Raw genomic sequence first — 16,310 nt, 5'->3', positions numbered from 1 at the left:
TATAGGCCTAACAATCAGTAATATGTCAGGATTCAACCACATTAACGGTGTTCATACAATATGCTTGTTTCGGCTTTAAATAACAAGGTCCACAAAATTGTAAATAAAAGTTTGGTCCATACATACAAGCAATAAGGTGTTTCTGTTTTACGCGGGGTTTTTCTCTCAGGTGCGTTTGAATACCCGACGACATACAGCTTCTCCTTTGATGCATTTCACCACCATATCCTCACCGTCTAATTCACGGATAATCTGATGTGGCGGATCCGTTTTATCAACATCATCAAATATAAGCTTATCGCCATCCCAGCTCACAATAACCATAATTTTCTCACCTGTCGGTGCAAGATCTTGGAACGGTTCGCCTATTTTAAACTTTTGGACATGTGTATTTACCATTGGTACGTTCATCTTGATCTCAAAGTCGTCCCCGTCCTGAGTCACCTCACACGACGGAGACATCAGTCCGGCCATTTTCCTCATCGCCAAACCGACACCCATCGCTTTCATGTACTCATCGAAATTTTCACTCTTCGACAGTTTGTACTTTCCAGCAAAATTAACAACCATCTTGAGCAAAATATGTCAAATTCGTGTGATGGTAAGTCTCTCTGCACAGGTTTAAAGTGTTGACTGTTTTCGATACGATCACGGCGAACACCGCAGCGCAAATGACGAGTGAGAATTGAGACGGCCTAATTTCTGCGGTTGGGTTAGGTTTTTTAGGTGGTATCAATGATCAGTATAAGCGGGACAGTTCACGTGCCGTTGTTCATTAAATTAAAATCGGTTTCTTTTCTCCACGGGATCAATTTTGTACTTTATTGGCATCCCATCAACTCATCAACAAGCCCGCTAGACTTTTCTCGTCTATCTATCTGATAGATAATAAGTAAAATCTAAATGCGCTAATAGCCAGTAACCAGAGCGTGAAAGGGCATCAACTAACGATTTTCCCCTGTGAAAACAGGTTTAAAAGTACCTTAGTGCAGCAACGGTTAGATTAAAGTATTAAAGGATCATACCTTATGATGTGTGATATCGCAAAGAAAACGAAAATCAAGGCCTGTGAACTCGGGCTATGTCAGCAAATGCTAGGGCAATTCTATATTTATAATATTCGTTGAATTCAATAATTGTTACCTATCGGAGCAGTGTGATTACAATCTAAATGACCGAATTACGGCTTTGCATATGGAGTCTATAAAGTGAAATACATTTTCGTTTATTCCTACTAAAATTATTACCGGAATTCGAGCAATATGTTTTTTTTTTCGCGCGAACAAACGACCTTATTTATTATACTGCGACAGATTTGCATTACGTTCTAATGCATTCCATAATTCCAGTGAGAATGTCTACTCTGTTTTTAATTTTACACTAAGTAGTAAAGTACTGAACATGCTGCACATTCCGGTACGGATTAAAAGTAACAATAGAGTCTATGTAGGCCTACGCATATGATAATGTTAATGCAAAGGCGGGTAAAGCATAAACTAATGTTCATGACTGGCGTATGTCCTCAACCCCAGATTAAACCCGGTGTCTCCAAGTAAAACGCGACGTTTACAACCAAATGAGTAAAAGCCGATGTCACGACAACCATATTCAACCTTGCATTCACATTATTATATCCAGAGCAAACCTACCTAAATAGGCCTACCCCATCAAAGCTTGGTTCCCACACTAGAGACGCAACGCAAGAACGTAGACGCAACGCAAGCGAGTTGACCAATTATGCTTGGTTTCCACTAGAGACACAAAACAACAACGTAACTCAACGCAAGGGATTTGACCAATCACAAGCGATGAATAAATTCGGCTGTCGCTTGTCATTGATCAACACGCTTACGTTGCGTTAACGTCCTTGCGTTGCGTCCTAGTAGAAACCAAGCTTAAGAGTTTAGTGCATGGCTGTGGACGCATCATTCACAACCCGTCCTTGATAAATCTGGTGTCCACATCTCTTTAACACCCAACATCCACAACCTATCCCGGGTGAAATATGGGTGTAAGACAATTACCTCTTATTTGAGGATAATCGAATACATATAACATTTAGGAAATTAAAGGAAACATCACGTGACTATGCCATGATCAGTGTCGGCAAACCAAACTGACATCTTACTACCTTGAAAAAGTGTGAGGATAACGTATGAAACGTTGGGTAAGTTCAACGTAATTTTGTCCTTCACCATAAATAAACGGAAATTTGGTTTCAAATAACATTGTTGGAAAGAGATGAATTTTTTTCAATTTTAAAGGAAACAGGTAATTATAAAACTAGGGTAAACTGGGTGGAAATGGGTATATTTCACCCAGTTTTGTCATTTTCAATCATGCTAAATAGTTTTAATTTAGAAAAATTGGGTTAGTTAAACCCAGAATTCCTCCTGCACCGACCGAATTATAAATCAACAGACATCAACACAGTAACTGGTAAATCATAATTATAAAAAATGGGCTTTATACAAATCATACAATTACATATTTATTAAATCATATATTACATAATTTATACATTGGTTGGAGGACATAATTGTTGCATGTGTGCTCATTTTAAAATCAAGGTGGTGGATATAATATATTGCTGTAATAATCATGGAATTTATAACTGATGAAAGATCATGGTCTGTATATAGAATACTTAATTGGAAAGAACCATACGATTGGAGAGAATAATATTGTGTTTATATTACAGTGCAGCTACACCACTCACATATGTTGGTCAGTGATGTACCCATATATGGTGGTCAGTGATGTACCCACACAGAGTGGTCAGTGATGTACCCACATATGGTGGTCAGTGATGTACCCACATATGGTGGTCAGTGATGTACCCACATATGGTGGCCAGTGATGTACCCACATATGGTGGTCAGTGATGTACCCACATATGGTGGCCAGTGATATACCCACATATGGTGGTTAGAGACACACCCATATAGTGGTCAGTGATGTACCCACATATGGTGGTTAGAGACACACCCATATAGTGGCCAGTGATGTACCCACATATGGTGGTTAGAGACACACCCATATAGTGGTCAGTGATGTACCCTGGGTAATTAGTTTCATACACATAACGTAGGGTCCTCAGATTGGCTTTGGGTCAGATGTTCATTACATTCATCACAACAAAGTACCATTTTATAGTAATGACGTAATAATATTATAACCGAGTTTGATGACATGTGTCATTTTGAATTGGTCATTTATATTTGTTAATGGCCACTTAAAATGACCAGTGGTTTAGTGGATTGCACTAACCAGTGGTGTGACATTTTGATACGTCCGGCTTCCTAATCCGGCTAATCTTGAACGGTGCTAACGTCGTCCATTTCAACCATTCCTGGTAACGAAAGCAGAGACCTGAGGAAGATAGTGTCATATACTTTTAGATCTATTATTTTTTATATAACATTGTTATATTAGTTAAAAATCGCAAATAAATGTACAGTAAATAAAAAAAAACAACAACAACGATCACAATAACTAAAAAATTGTTTACTGATTACCAATAATATTAAGTAAAATTTTACAAATTAGGGTATTAATTAATTACAAATTGGTAAAGATAAGTAGGCAATAATAATATTAAATGATACTTTCATAATTGTAACTCTAACCTTGGGCTTTGTATAAGACCCAGTGCTTACAGAAAGGTTTGAGACAATCATTTTACTAACATACACAGTATACACTGTGTAGTACTATGATTTGACTGAAATTATGACTTAAAGATGTCCCCCCTGAAAAATAATTTTTAACTTTTTTTTTGTTGAATATGCCATTTTAGTGTCACATAATAGTTATGCACTTTTGGATAAAATTAGATCTAAAAAAAATGTATTTACCTTAAAAAATGTAATTTTAAGCAAAAAATTGTCAAATTGGCTGCCAGCCAATGTATTTTTGGATGAATTTAACCATTTATTATGTTATTTTATAAGTGAAAACATTACTTTTTTTTCAGTTTTTTTTCTACGGATGTGATTAACTTTATTAAAAGTGCAAAATAACCTATTCAAAGTCTGATTTAATTAATCTTCATTTTTCATGTTTTTTTGGGGACAATACATCTTTAAGGGAAATCAATAAATGTTTAGAAATATTTATAGGAAATAATATTTGACTAAGTGCGGAACACATATACAGGACTATGGTTGTAACCCTGACAACAGGAGGAGAAAATGACATCATGTTAAACGATTATGACAGTATATACTGTAAAACCTCGAAAAGAGGCCCAGTGGGCTTCTTTGAGATGAATGTTTTTGAGATGAGGATTGTTTCAAGAGATGAAATTTCAAATCAAAGTTCATAAACAAGCCCTGAAGATCAAACATCTGTTACTCATCAATCAAAAACGAATACTAAACTAAAGTAGATTAAACTATTTGATTCTAGTAACCGTAAACCTCAGTTTGTTATTCCACGACACTTGAGTAGCTCTTCTTCTCTGCAAAGTTACTTTTAGAAACTCTACAGACATTTAACGTACAGACATACAGACGTTGAATCATTTCATTCAGACACCAAACATCAAAATATTGATGTGGCATATATTGTTTGACGGTTTACACATATGGGGTAGAACACCATTTAAAATGGCTGGCCGTGGTCATACCATAATTACAAAAAAAAACTATGACAATTCCATCATTGAAAGCAAAGAAAGAATCTATTTAAAAAAAAATTTAAAATCAAAATATTGTTGCTGAATGTTCTGGTGATTTCTATTTTCACTAAAAATAAAATGTTATTATATCGTGTACATGTTTTGTATAAGGCATTTTTGTTTAATCATTTTGATTTAACTTTCTGCTTATTTTGTTTACATGTCCTTTGAGATCCAGCTACTGATACCCACAGCATTGTCATTTTTGTAATTTGTGTTAGGATATTAAAGGTATACAAATAAAAAACTTATTTCACCCATAATTTAGCATAATATAATGTACACCATTTTAGCATAATGCTTTTAAACTCCTTGACCTAGATTTGATAAGTTGAGTTTCAGCAATATTGTTCCAAAATGTATTTTTTATTATTTGACAAATAAATGCTGCAATATAACGATGGAAAACTTCCCCAGGGAGCCGTGTATGCGTTGTATTGACATTAAATGGCATATTGAGACAAGAAAACAGGGGAATATGATGCATCAAGGGGCTAAGCAATAATGGTCTATAATAAAACAACATATTTTAGTATCACATTAAACATATTGGTGAAGCGATATGACAGGAAGAACCTATATCACATTAAACATACAGTAATGGTGTAGTGAACTGACAATTATTGCACAAATGGAACCTGCATCACATTAAACATAATGTTGTACTATAGCAACCTTTCACTATTGCCATGGAACTATGCAAACTGTCAATAGAATGACTTTTCGACTCAACAGCTAAATTTGTAACCTTTTTTTACATGAACCTACACTTTAAGATAAAAATTGGTTTGATAAACTTGTTTAATTTCTATAAATTTGTGAGATTTTACTCACTTCTACCATGCCCCCATGAACCCCTCCTACCTCAATTAATATTATTCCATTACATACCCTGGATCTTTGTCTGATTTATTTGACTCCTTGTCAAGATCTGTTTCGTCAAACTGATCGGCAGCAATATTGATTTGCTTACTGGCGACAAAGTTTTTCATCCAGGCCGGCATCTCTCCTGGTTTTGTTTTCTCTTTCTGTTTCTTCTTTTTCAATTCTGACGGTATTTCTGGTGTTTCTACAGTCAGGGTATCTAAACAAAAATTACTAGTTTCATTTTTCATTCCTGACAAGACGACGGAACTCAAACAAGGATTTACCACCAAATTAAATCTTTTCATTATTTAAATTCGGCTGAGTGAGTGGCTGAGACAGTGGAACCGTAATTACGTAGTCATAACATCGGCAAGGCTTTGAGTCTCACTCGCTCCATGGTTCTGGTGGTAGAACGAGTCTTGTCGGATAAGGACTGTATAAACAGGTCAAGTGTATACATCTAGCTCATGTGCACTTTAAAGAAGCTACTGTACTGTAGTATATCTTCCGAGATGAGTAGAGGGTTAAGGCCCATTTACACTAGGGCGATAACGATCGACGATAAATAGATAAACATGCATTTTTCTTGGATAAAACGAAAGAAATTAGAACAGTTTTCGTTCTATAACTATAGGACAATCATGTATGCTGTATTTGATAAAAATAATATTTTTGAAAATCCAATCAAATGACGTCATAATCAATAAAACAATAAAATCGTTGTATTGTAACGATATTATTGCTCTTACTAATCATGACGTCATTTGACTGGACGTGTGGAAATATTATTTTCATCAAAGGCAGCATAGATGATAATCCTATAGTTCTAGGATGAAAACTTTTTTAAATTCTTTGTTTTAGGTATGGAAAATGCATATTTATCTTTTATCGTCGATCGTTATCGCCCTAGTGTAAATGGGCCTTTACCCTGGTGAACTATAGTACATTACAGCCACTGATCATTGCTAGTCCCACTGGGAGACCAGTCTTTGACTGAAGAGGTTACCCAATATAAATAAATGAAAACAAACAAATAATAACATACAAGTTATGTATTTCAGCTTCGGAAGCTGGAGTTAATCAATAACAACAGTAGAGTAAAAGGTGAGTCCTGTATTCATTCTGAAATAGGTCTTATGAAAATATAACCTCCATCTTTCACCTTTTGAAATTATTTGTACCATCACACTCAAAAACATTCATTATTATTTATTTATTTTATTCAATTATCTGGCACAAAAACCCTGATGATTGCCACCTCCCATATACTGTATATTAGATACAAATTTGGATGAAAAGTCTGGTTTTGGGAGAGTTTTGTAACAAATAAATCATAGAAATAGTCATACATATGCAATTTTCCCATTGAACTTTGACCTCTATCGATATTTGTTTCAATAAATAGACATAATGTATTGTCAACAGAAATAAAAAAAAAACAACACTATAAAACAATTTCAATTTTCAAAACTAAACATATTTACGTGCTGAAATAAAAAAAAATCATAATTTTCAATTTGACACCAAAACATGCACAACAAAGAAAGCCTATAAATGGTGCTATTACACAATTCCCATGATCCCTCACTGAATCCCATGATGCACAAATATACATTAGCGTACGTTTAGCATTCCCACATCCATTTATTTGTAGCAGCAATAATCACCAACAAACTTACCAATATGATTTATGAGCGACTCTGCGTCTTTCATATCATCATCGTCGTCGTCTATGTTATTAAAAATGTTAGAGGGAACATTTTTGTTAGGAATAAATTTATTTTGACATATTGTATAGTAAACACATAAGTGTTGTGGCGGTGGATCCAGAATTTAGAAAAAGGTCGTATTATGTATCGATATAATAACACAATACACATTCGTTTCGAGTACAATGAACAACCATTATTGTTCTTTTAAACATTTAGTAAATTTTTTTTTCATAATACCATGGAGAAATAACTTATTTCTCCATGGTATTACCAAGTTTATACCACTGGATGGCTAGAGATTAAAAAAACGATACCATATTTGGAAAATGTCATAGTTACCTGTTTTATCAGCAGATTCTGACTCTACTGTCTCTTCTACAAAATCTAAGGTTGGCGCCCTTTCAAAGTTAAACTATTAATAAATGACAAATTAAAATTAAATTAATAAGCATTCTATTTTCTGCAGAATTAATTTAATTCTTCTTTTGATGGTGAAGTAGAAATATTCAAGGCCACAGGTCTGATAAACATATTGTTTGTACTATAAAAACGCTGAAAAAAGACTGATTTATATGGCTGTCAATCAATGTGGTTTAAGTATACAAATCAGTTGGTAGACTTGACATTTAAATGTCATACATAAATAATGCAATTAATCAATCAAATCATCTATCGTTCAATTTATATAGCGCCATTCCAACAGTCATTGCTCATGGCGCTCAACAACTACTGAGTTTTGAGTAGTTACTTAAAGGTGCTCAATAATGATGTTTGCTTAATGTTCAAAGGTAGGTGGTTCCAGAGCCTAGGTCCAGCAATACTGAAAGTCCAATCTCCCCAACTATGTTTGCTCCTCGGAATGTCCAGTAGCACCTGATGACTAGACCTTAGTTCTCGCTTTCTCTCCCTGATTGTCAATAATTATTATTAAGGTATTTGGGAGCGCAACTATTTAGGCATTGGAACACCAGCAGCAGGATCTTAAATTGAACAAGAGAATCAACAAAAATGCACTTACTATTGGAAGTGTAAATGGCGAAGTTGGTTCATCAGGTTTCACAGGTGCAGCTGGTTCCTCTTCTTCCTCTACTATATCAGATCTGATCAAATTAAACATTTAATTGAAAAGACTAACTTAAGGAAGAATCGTTTAATTAAGTAAGATTAATACCCTTTCCACACCTGTAAAATGTAACAACTTGTAACCAGGTTTGCATAGTGTGAACACAATTTTGTGGAAAATCTCCCTAGACTGCACAGAAAAACACACTGATGAGAGGTCTGTTTTGTTCCGAGATGTTCTAAGTTCTTAATGCGCGCATTTGTATTGCCCTGGTATTAAACTGACCAATCATAGTAATCAAATAGCGCGCAAATACGCTTTCCCTGCAAGATTTCTCAGGGGCGCGTGTGCGTGTATGAAAACGTGTAATAAATTAGGAGATCAAACCTGGTTACAAGTTGTAACAATTTATGCAGATGTGAAAAGGTATAAGATTGTGGGAATGTTTTATTGACTACAGTGTGGTATGCTTGAATAAAATCTTTTTCTCCCATTTAGGAGCAAACTTCATTGTTGAAGCCTAATTATATATTTTTTGTTTCAATTTAACACTTTAACAAGAAATAAATATTCAGAAACTTACATCAGGGATTGCTTCTTGATGGGTAAAGACTGAAAAGTGTAAAAAAAAAGTTAAACCAAGATTCATTAGGTGTTGTGTTTAGATACTGGATGCACAAATAATCTGAAATTATTCCACTTTTGGCTGGGGCATAATTGGGCATGTTGAAGTGAAATTTGTTTTCAAAATACACTCACTGTTACTATTGCAACAGCTAGAAAGTTTGCAACATTATATCCAATAATACGAAAGTGAAAACCAGTGTGATTATATAACAGTTACTTACCCCACCAAGTGAACCTGATCGAAGAATCTTATTCAACGCCTTCATCTAAGAAAGAAATTAAATTGAAGCTAAAATTTATCGAGGCATGAAATGAATCATATTTAGTTACCCATAAAGGGGTTCAGTAGTGGGGTCTAAATAGTATATGTACTATTATATTGGGATGTTTTTGTATATCCAAGAGGAATTACGATTTAGATATTTTATTGGAAATCAGAAATGTATTTCGAAACTTTAGATGTAAAAATATATGTCTGGTTGTGCATGAATTGTGTTCTTATTTTCATTTTTTTAAGAGATTTTACCAGATAAAACAAATTGTTTACCTCTTCTGGATTCATAACCGTAATGTCACCAAGAATTTCTCGTCTCCAATCACCTTTGTTCTTCACTTTCAACTTAGGAACAGCATTCATTGCCGTCACAACTTCACGTGGCCCTACTTTACGTTGTGGTGGTGCCGCATTACGATGGGCCGGTGGATTTGGTGAGCGATTGACGCCATTATTGGCTTGACTTGTAAGAGGCTTAATAAAGAAAAAAAAACTTTATCTTAATAATTCAAACGGAGGAATTGATTTAATTTTACAAATTGTTTTATTATACCACGATACCATTTGTGTCGTTCATTTTCTTGATGCTTCCTGTTCGTTTGTTTTGTGTGCGTTTTGATTTGTCTTTATGTTGTTTTTTCCTTTCTTCATTACTACATTTATTGTACATGGCTTGCCCGCCACAAGTGTCGATTGGAATAATCCAATTGATGTTTAACTTCTAGGGCTCTTGTCTCTTCTTTTTGATAGATTTTTTTGTCAAATGTTTAAGTTTTATTTGAAAGAAAGAAGAAAAAAGAAGTATATATTGTTATTGTACACTCTGTTTTTGTAATTGACAAATGCAATGCTTACAAGACTAGAGTTTGGATTGCTGTTTCTGTGATTATCTGTCCAGGCAGCAACTGGTGGGCTGGAACCTTGCCTCTCTTGCAGTTCAGGTTGCTCTACAGGTTTTCGTTTTACCTCTCTAACATGGGAGGCTGGAAACCATCCTTTACGACCTCGGATCTTGCCTTCCCACCAATCATCTTGCTGTAGTTGTAAATATATTTATACCATTTTAGTTCGTGAACAAAATAAACATTTTTATACACGAAATTCCATACATTATATGGACATGATATATATCACTGACATATTTGGGCACATTATCAATACCATATTTATGCACATCATACTTTTGTTGTCAAACTAGTTTGATAGTTTAGACAGAGCTTAAAGAAGAAGTTAAATAAATGTATTCAGGTGATCTGTGACAAATGACTGTTACTATAATTGCTCTAAAAACCACTGAGGAACTGAATGAGGTGCTGGATCAAACAGGACTCTCCTTTAAGTATGTGAAAACTAATTATGTGGGATTGAAAAAGTGCAAAATAGAGCCACCAAGTTAGTACCAGAACTCCTGACGAAAAGCTACATGGATTAGGACTCCGTACCATGCAACAGAGAAGAGACCACGGTGACATGATTGAAACTTTCAAGATAATAAATGGATTTGATGACCTGGACGTTGCAACCTTCTTTTCCATCCGTCACAAACCAGGAGGTCACCTTCTCAGAGGCCACTCCAAGACACTATCAAAATCCAGGCACAACACCAAAAACAAGAGACAATTCTTTTGACACAAGAATCGTAGACAAATTAATTTTACATATCCAAGAGAAGAGGCAATATGAGTACTTGCCTCCTGATTCACTTAAGGTGAGAATACTTAAAGGTAAGAACACTTAAAGGTAAGAACGTGCACATTGTGTGCAATTCAATAATCTTAAGGCTTACCTTTTGTATTACTTCAACTTCATCTCCAACAATAAGATCGAGTTCTTGGTCTTTAGTTCCCCGATAAGCAGTCACCACCATGATCTTTGTTTTTGGATTAGTTTTATTCAACCTTTTCTTCTTCTTTTTTGCTCTTTTTTTCTTTATCCTGTGTTCTCTCTTTTCTTCTGGTGTCATGTTCTTTAAATCTGAAGTATCTTCATCCTATGATAAAGTATTCATTTAAATAAAATAAAAAATAACAAGTTCTCCAATAGTAAACAATATTATATAAAACAAATTCCTGTATTTATCTCATTTTGCCTTTTTGAAGGTGTACTTTATTGAAAAATGTTTATATTTAATTCAACAATCAACACATATTGGGCTAAAATACAAATATCATCACTGATGGGTATACAAACAACATGAAACTTCAATTTTGTTTTATATACTGAATTGCAATAGAATGTTCACATTATATCATACTTCCTTTTTGCATGTTATAAGTGTATAATTAAAACCAGTGCAACGTAATACTTGTGAAGGTCTAGTGTTGCCCGAAAGCTCTGATAATTTTTCTGGCTGTTTTACTTTATCGTTTTGATGTAGCTTTTCGCTATTTTTTTGTATCTCCATTGAGATTCAGTCACTGACACCCACAGCATTGTCATTTTTTAGTAATTTTCTTTTGGATTTATATAATACAACAGATCACTTACACTCTGACTTGCATCTTCTTCAACTACTGTAGTAGGGCTTAATTGTGGACTTAACACTGGAGACATCACAAATGGAGACATGCCAGGGTTTTGATGAACAATGCTCTATATAAAAAATATTAAAGGATGTAGAAAATTAAACTGTAAAAATAAAAGAATTATCAAATGTTAATAATTATGGAAACTCAATGAAATGCAACACAAATTCTAGTGAATGATTTTATATAATGTTTATAATATTTTAAACATTTAAATATGCAAACATTAACACACTATAATATTGCACAACAAAAATAAATTACTGGTTATAAATAATTATAATTTGTGAAAAATAATTTTACAAACATGAATGAAACTGAAAATGAACCACTAAACAATTTATTACATGCATTGGTTGCTTACTCAAATTTAATCAATTAGATTGTGGTAGAATTAATGCAATGAATTTGATAGTGACCAGTTTACTTCTTACTTACTACTTGTTTTTGTTTACTAGTGATTGTTGAATAAAGTTTCAACTGTAACTGAAGTTTATTTGGGGTTGGGGAGGGGAATTATGCTATCACTGCAGTTGCAACGATTGGCTGTGATTGTAATTGATGTTGGTAAAAAAGATGGTGCATTTCTTTAGTTTGTTCAAGATGTTGGTTCTAGTTGGTACCCATGATTTTGTGTATGGTAAAATCGATAGTGTAGCAAGCATGGCTACATTATACTGTAGTAATGACCCATTACTTTTAATGTTGTACAGTAACTACATATGTGACAGAAAAAATTGTATTTCACCAAATGTTGTCTAAATGTGTAGAGCATGCATATTAAGATGTGAGATTTGGCTGGTGTGCGTTACATATATTGCAATGATATAATGTTCAAAAGCATGCCTTACTGCATAATTAAATGAAATTCAAACTTGTCATATCCATAACTTGTGATTATGAGTGCACTGAATCTATCACTACTTATATATGCGATGTTCAATGACCTTTGACATTGTTTACTTACAACTCTACTCGGCCTCCTCATACGAGGACTATTTGTTGGTCTAACACTACGCTCCTTTTCTTCTTCCACCTGATAAACGCATAATATTTTTGTTCTGATACACCTCATTTTTTATTTATAAATACGAACCCTTAAAACAAACTTTACTCAAACAAATTGAGAGCACACAAGAAGGTACAATGAGAAAGAATTGGACTATCATTGTGTCGGACCAAGACGTGTGGCTGTTTTTAGGCCTAAAACTTTGACCCGTCTATGATGCCTATGTGATACGATGTATATAGCTTAAATCTGTATGTAACCTCAATTTTACAAATATTTTGAATTACAAACAGCAGCAGGCTCGTGCCGTATGTAAATGAGGGGATTTACTGTACTGTAAAGCTCTATCTACACAATAAAATTAGTTTGACAAAAAAAGTGTGATATGCCCAAATAATATGGTAGTGATATGACATCAATGTGTCCATATATGGGCACATCACATTTTGTTGTCACATAAAGTTTGATTGTGTAGACAGAACTTACATATTACATTTGCCAGCTAGAAAAAAATATTAATATTCAAGTAAAACTGTATGTATACTGATAATAAAAGAAATTTGTTCACCTCACATAAAATGAAAATTTTTAATAATAAAAGACAATATAATACATACTCGGGAGCTTTCAAATATGTTATTGAGGAACGTCTTCGCAGAATTCAGTTTACCCTGAAATAAACAGTATTAATATCAATTATAACTTCACCATGTTTTCAACTTTCATCAGAATTATCCAAGCGCACAGGAAAAGCCAACATGGAGGTATAGACTCAATTTTCAATGTCGATTAAATGACAAGAAGATTTATTTTCTTTGCTTTTTTTCTGTACATTTTCATTTGTCATATCTTCAAATCTGTAACTTCCTTCTTCATCAAACGTTCACAGTATATTTCCGATTGTCATGAAACTATTTAATAAATCTAATTACTAATAATAAAAATACTAATATTAACCTTTTCCTCTTCTTCATCCTCCTCCTCCTCCTGTGTCTCATTTTCACTTTCCTTCTCTGCGGCTTCCAATTCCTTCTCTGTTCCTAACTTATTGAATGCTTCAATTGCTATGGCAACAAACAAGCTGGTAAAAAAAATAGATTTAAAAATTCAAAATTGTGGTAGCAAAACAAAGTTTAGGATAGGTTTTTTTTAAGAATTTGACTAAATACAGTTTTTACTAGAATTGTTCAGCCTAGTATAGTAACAGTGTAGGTTGGTGTTTAACATGATTGGTTTATAAATCAGATGGTTCCGAGTTCAACTTTATGTGACAACAAAATGTGATGTGCCCATATATGGACACGATGATGCCATATCACTACAATATTTGGGCACATTACACTATTTTTATCCAACTAGTTTGATAGTGTGGACAGAACTTAATTATTGAATGCAGTGGAATAATTACTTCATCACAACTAAGTTGATGACAACATAACACGACACAAAGTAGAGACATGTAGCATCAGATACTGACTTCATGACCTAAAAATAAAAAAAAACAATACAAATGTATTTTTAAATGTATAATCCAAACGAATATACTGTATTAAAAATCATTAAGTTATCATTGTCATATCCTTAAGATCAGTCTACACTATTAAACTTTATGTGACAAAAAAATGTGATGTGCCCATATATGGACATGATGATGTTATATCATTACCATACTTGGGCTTATCACTACCATATTTTGGCACATTACACTTTTTTTGTCATAACTAGTTTTATAGTGTAGACAGAGGTTAACAGTGATATAATTTTGAATAAAACTGTTATCATTCAGCTATTATTGTCATCCTAAGATGTTAACGATTAATGTAATATTTTAGTACTTACAGAGTTCATAATCTCATGCCAGTTGCTAGTTGTCACTATTTGGAAGATTACAAGAAGAGCACACCTGAAAAAGACAATAACGGTAGTTTTCAACAAAATCTTACTGAACCTGAAACTTTGAAATGTGTTCACTACAGAATAGGACCTTTTGGGAAGTAACCTTCTTACAAACTTAAAAGGGGTTGAGGGAAGGAATCTCAAATTCAGAGTCATTTCAAACCCACAGCTAATCATCGCCACTAAACAGGCTGGTTAAAATCTTAATATAAACAAGGCCATATACATGACTGCAGTCACGTGCTCAAATTTAGTGTTTACCAACCAACTGACCGACCGACATAGTGAGCTATAGAGTCGCGTTGCAAGCGACTGAAAAACTACTTAACATTAAAAATATAATTCTTTATAACAGACAGAAAAACAAGATCGAACATAGGAAAATGATATTACAGGTTAACTAAGTGATGTAAAATAATAGAACGGAAAGAAGCGATGCCATTATAAAAAATATTGGTGTTATTACTTAGGAAATAGTCTATAAACTCTCCTATGTCTGCTTCATGTGAGTTTCCATATAGAACTCCTTGATAAAGAGCAATAGATAGCCGCTTGAAAGAGACAATTTTGAGAGACATTCTTCAGGCAACTTACGAAAAGGTATCAAAGCCAAGCCCACAGCAGTAGTCATAGTGACTGGAAGAGTATGTAGGGTCACGCTCTTTATTACTGAATGCTTCAAATCCAATTATGGCGTAGAAATAACTGTGGATTTTAAGAAATTAAAATAAATTTAATGACACTCAGCAATTGAAAATAATAAACACATTGTATTAGGATTAAGAATACCATAATTATAACACCACCACTGTACATTTTTCATAGAATTCTCAAAGAAAAACTCACATTATGATGAAGACGAGAACAATAAGGTCAAACATGACTGGAAATATTCTGTTTTTAAACAGTATAATCAGCTTCTTCGTCTAAAAAACATAAATTTTATACACAAATCATTGAAATTGATATTCTATATGCTTATAATAATAAATGTTTTTTATAGCATCCTTTTCACGATAAACATGTTATTTTGTACATTGTATATTTCGGACAAGTACAAAATAATGTGTATAACAGTATAACGTACCTGGTACAGGTTGAATCCAAGTCTAAAGAACACCGCAAGGCCCGAGACAACTGTGCACGTAGTGTGAAGTGACGTAAACGCGTCGTCCATATCATCAATGTACCAAAGAAGGTTGGAAACAATAGCAGTAATCAGAAGCATTACATCGAGCAGTTCTACAGGATCAAGTAAATTTGTGTTTTCTCCAATAATCCTTAGCGCCAATTCAATCTTCAAAAAAATTAATTTAAATCTGGATATGTTCCAATAGTAGTGGCACTGTATAGTAGGTAGCATTAGCAATGATAGAGTCTTGGGTTTAAATCTATGCTTGGTCACAGAACTAGGAGTGTTCTCATGACCAAGTACCAGTACAAAAAACTTGAGAGACTTAAGCTCTGTCTACACTATAAAACTAGTGAGACAAAAAAAAGTGTTATGTGCTTAAATATGGTAGTGATATGGCCAAATATGGTATTGGTATGGCCAAATATGGTAGTGATATGACATCATCATGTCTATATTAGTATAGAAAGGACAGAGTTGGTGCAAGTGGTTATACAACATAGACATCCAACGTAACTTTTTTC

At 33.8% G+C, this 16,310-nt stretch overlaps 2 protein-coding genes across 2 annotated transcripts in view; both read right to left on the bottom strand.

Moving 5' to 3' along the window:
• Positions 1-165: 165 nt before the first annotated feature.
• Positions 166-570, bottom strand: LOC140060939 (fatty acid-binding protein-like). Its single transcript, XM_072107310.1, has one exon. The coding sequence runs from the start codon at positions 568-570 to the stop codon at positions 166-168; it is 405 nt and encodes a 134-aa protein (XP_071963411.1).
• Positions 571-2,478: 1,908 nt separating this feature from the next.
• The window catches only part of LOC140060938 (uncharacterized), a 28,919-nt gene continuing 15,087 nt past the window's right edge, over positions 2,479-16,310 (bottom strand). Inside the window, exons 14-32 of the mRNA XM_072107309.1 lie at positions 15,742-15,951; positions 15,501-15,580; positions 15,249-15,359; positions 14,598-14,661; positions 14,167-14,243; positions 13,716-13,839; positions 13,376-13,429; positions 12,717-12,785; positions 11,712-11,816; positions 11,011-11,214; positions 10,080-10,259; positions 9,498-9,698; positions 9,172-9,216; positions 8,907-8,935; positions 8,279-8,360; positions 7,600-7,672; positions 7,228-7,278; positions 5,573-5,765; positions 2,479-3,372 (exon numbers count right to left, since the gene is read on the bottom strand). Of these exons, the coding sequence (XP_071963410.1) occupies positions 3,312-3,372; positions 5,573-5,765; positions 7,228-7,278; positions 7,600-7,672; positions 8,279-8,360; positions 8,907-8,935; positions 9,172-9,216; positions 9,498-9,698; positions 10,080-10,259; positions 11,011-11,214; positions 11,712-11,816; positions 12,717-12,785; positions 13,376-13,429; positions 13,716-13,839; positions 14,167-14,243; positions 14,598-14,661; positions 15,249-15,359; positions 15,501-15,580; positions 15,742-15,951 (2,013 nt within the window). The 3' untranslated portion in view covers positions 2,479-3,311. The remainder of the gene's footprint in view (positions 3,373-5,572; positions 5,766-7,227; positions 7,279-7,599; positions 7,673-8,278; positions 8,361-8,906; positions 8,936-9,171; positions 9,217-9,497; positions 9,699-10,079; positions 10,260-11,010; positions 11,215-11,711; positions 11,817-12,716; positions 12,786-13,375; positions 13,430-13,715; positions 13,840-14,166; positions 14,244-14,597; positions 14,662-15,248; positions 15,360-15,500; positions 15,581-15,741; positions 15,952-16,310) is intronic.

This window comes from Antedon mediterranea, chromosome 10 (assembly GCF_964355755.1).
Source record: "Antedon mediterranea chromosome 10, ecAntMedi1.1, whole genome shotgun sequence".
Classification (NCBI taxonomy): Eukaryota; Metazoa; Echinodermata; class Crinoidea; order Comatulida; family Antedonidae; genus Antedon; species Antedon mediterranea.
This window is presented reverse-complemented; position numbering and strand designations above follow the sequence as displayed.

Bases quoted from the DNA above. Each gene is read 5' to 3' on its own strand.
- LOC140060939 (XM_072107310.1), bottom strand. From the start codon at position 570: ATGGTTGTTAATTTTGCTGGAAAGTACAAACTGTCGAAGAGTGAAAAT.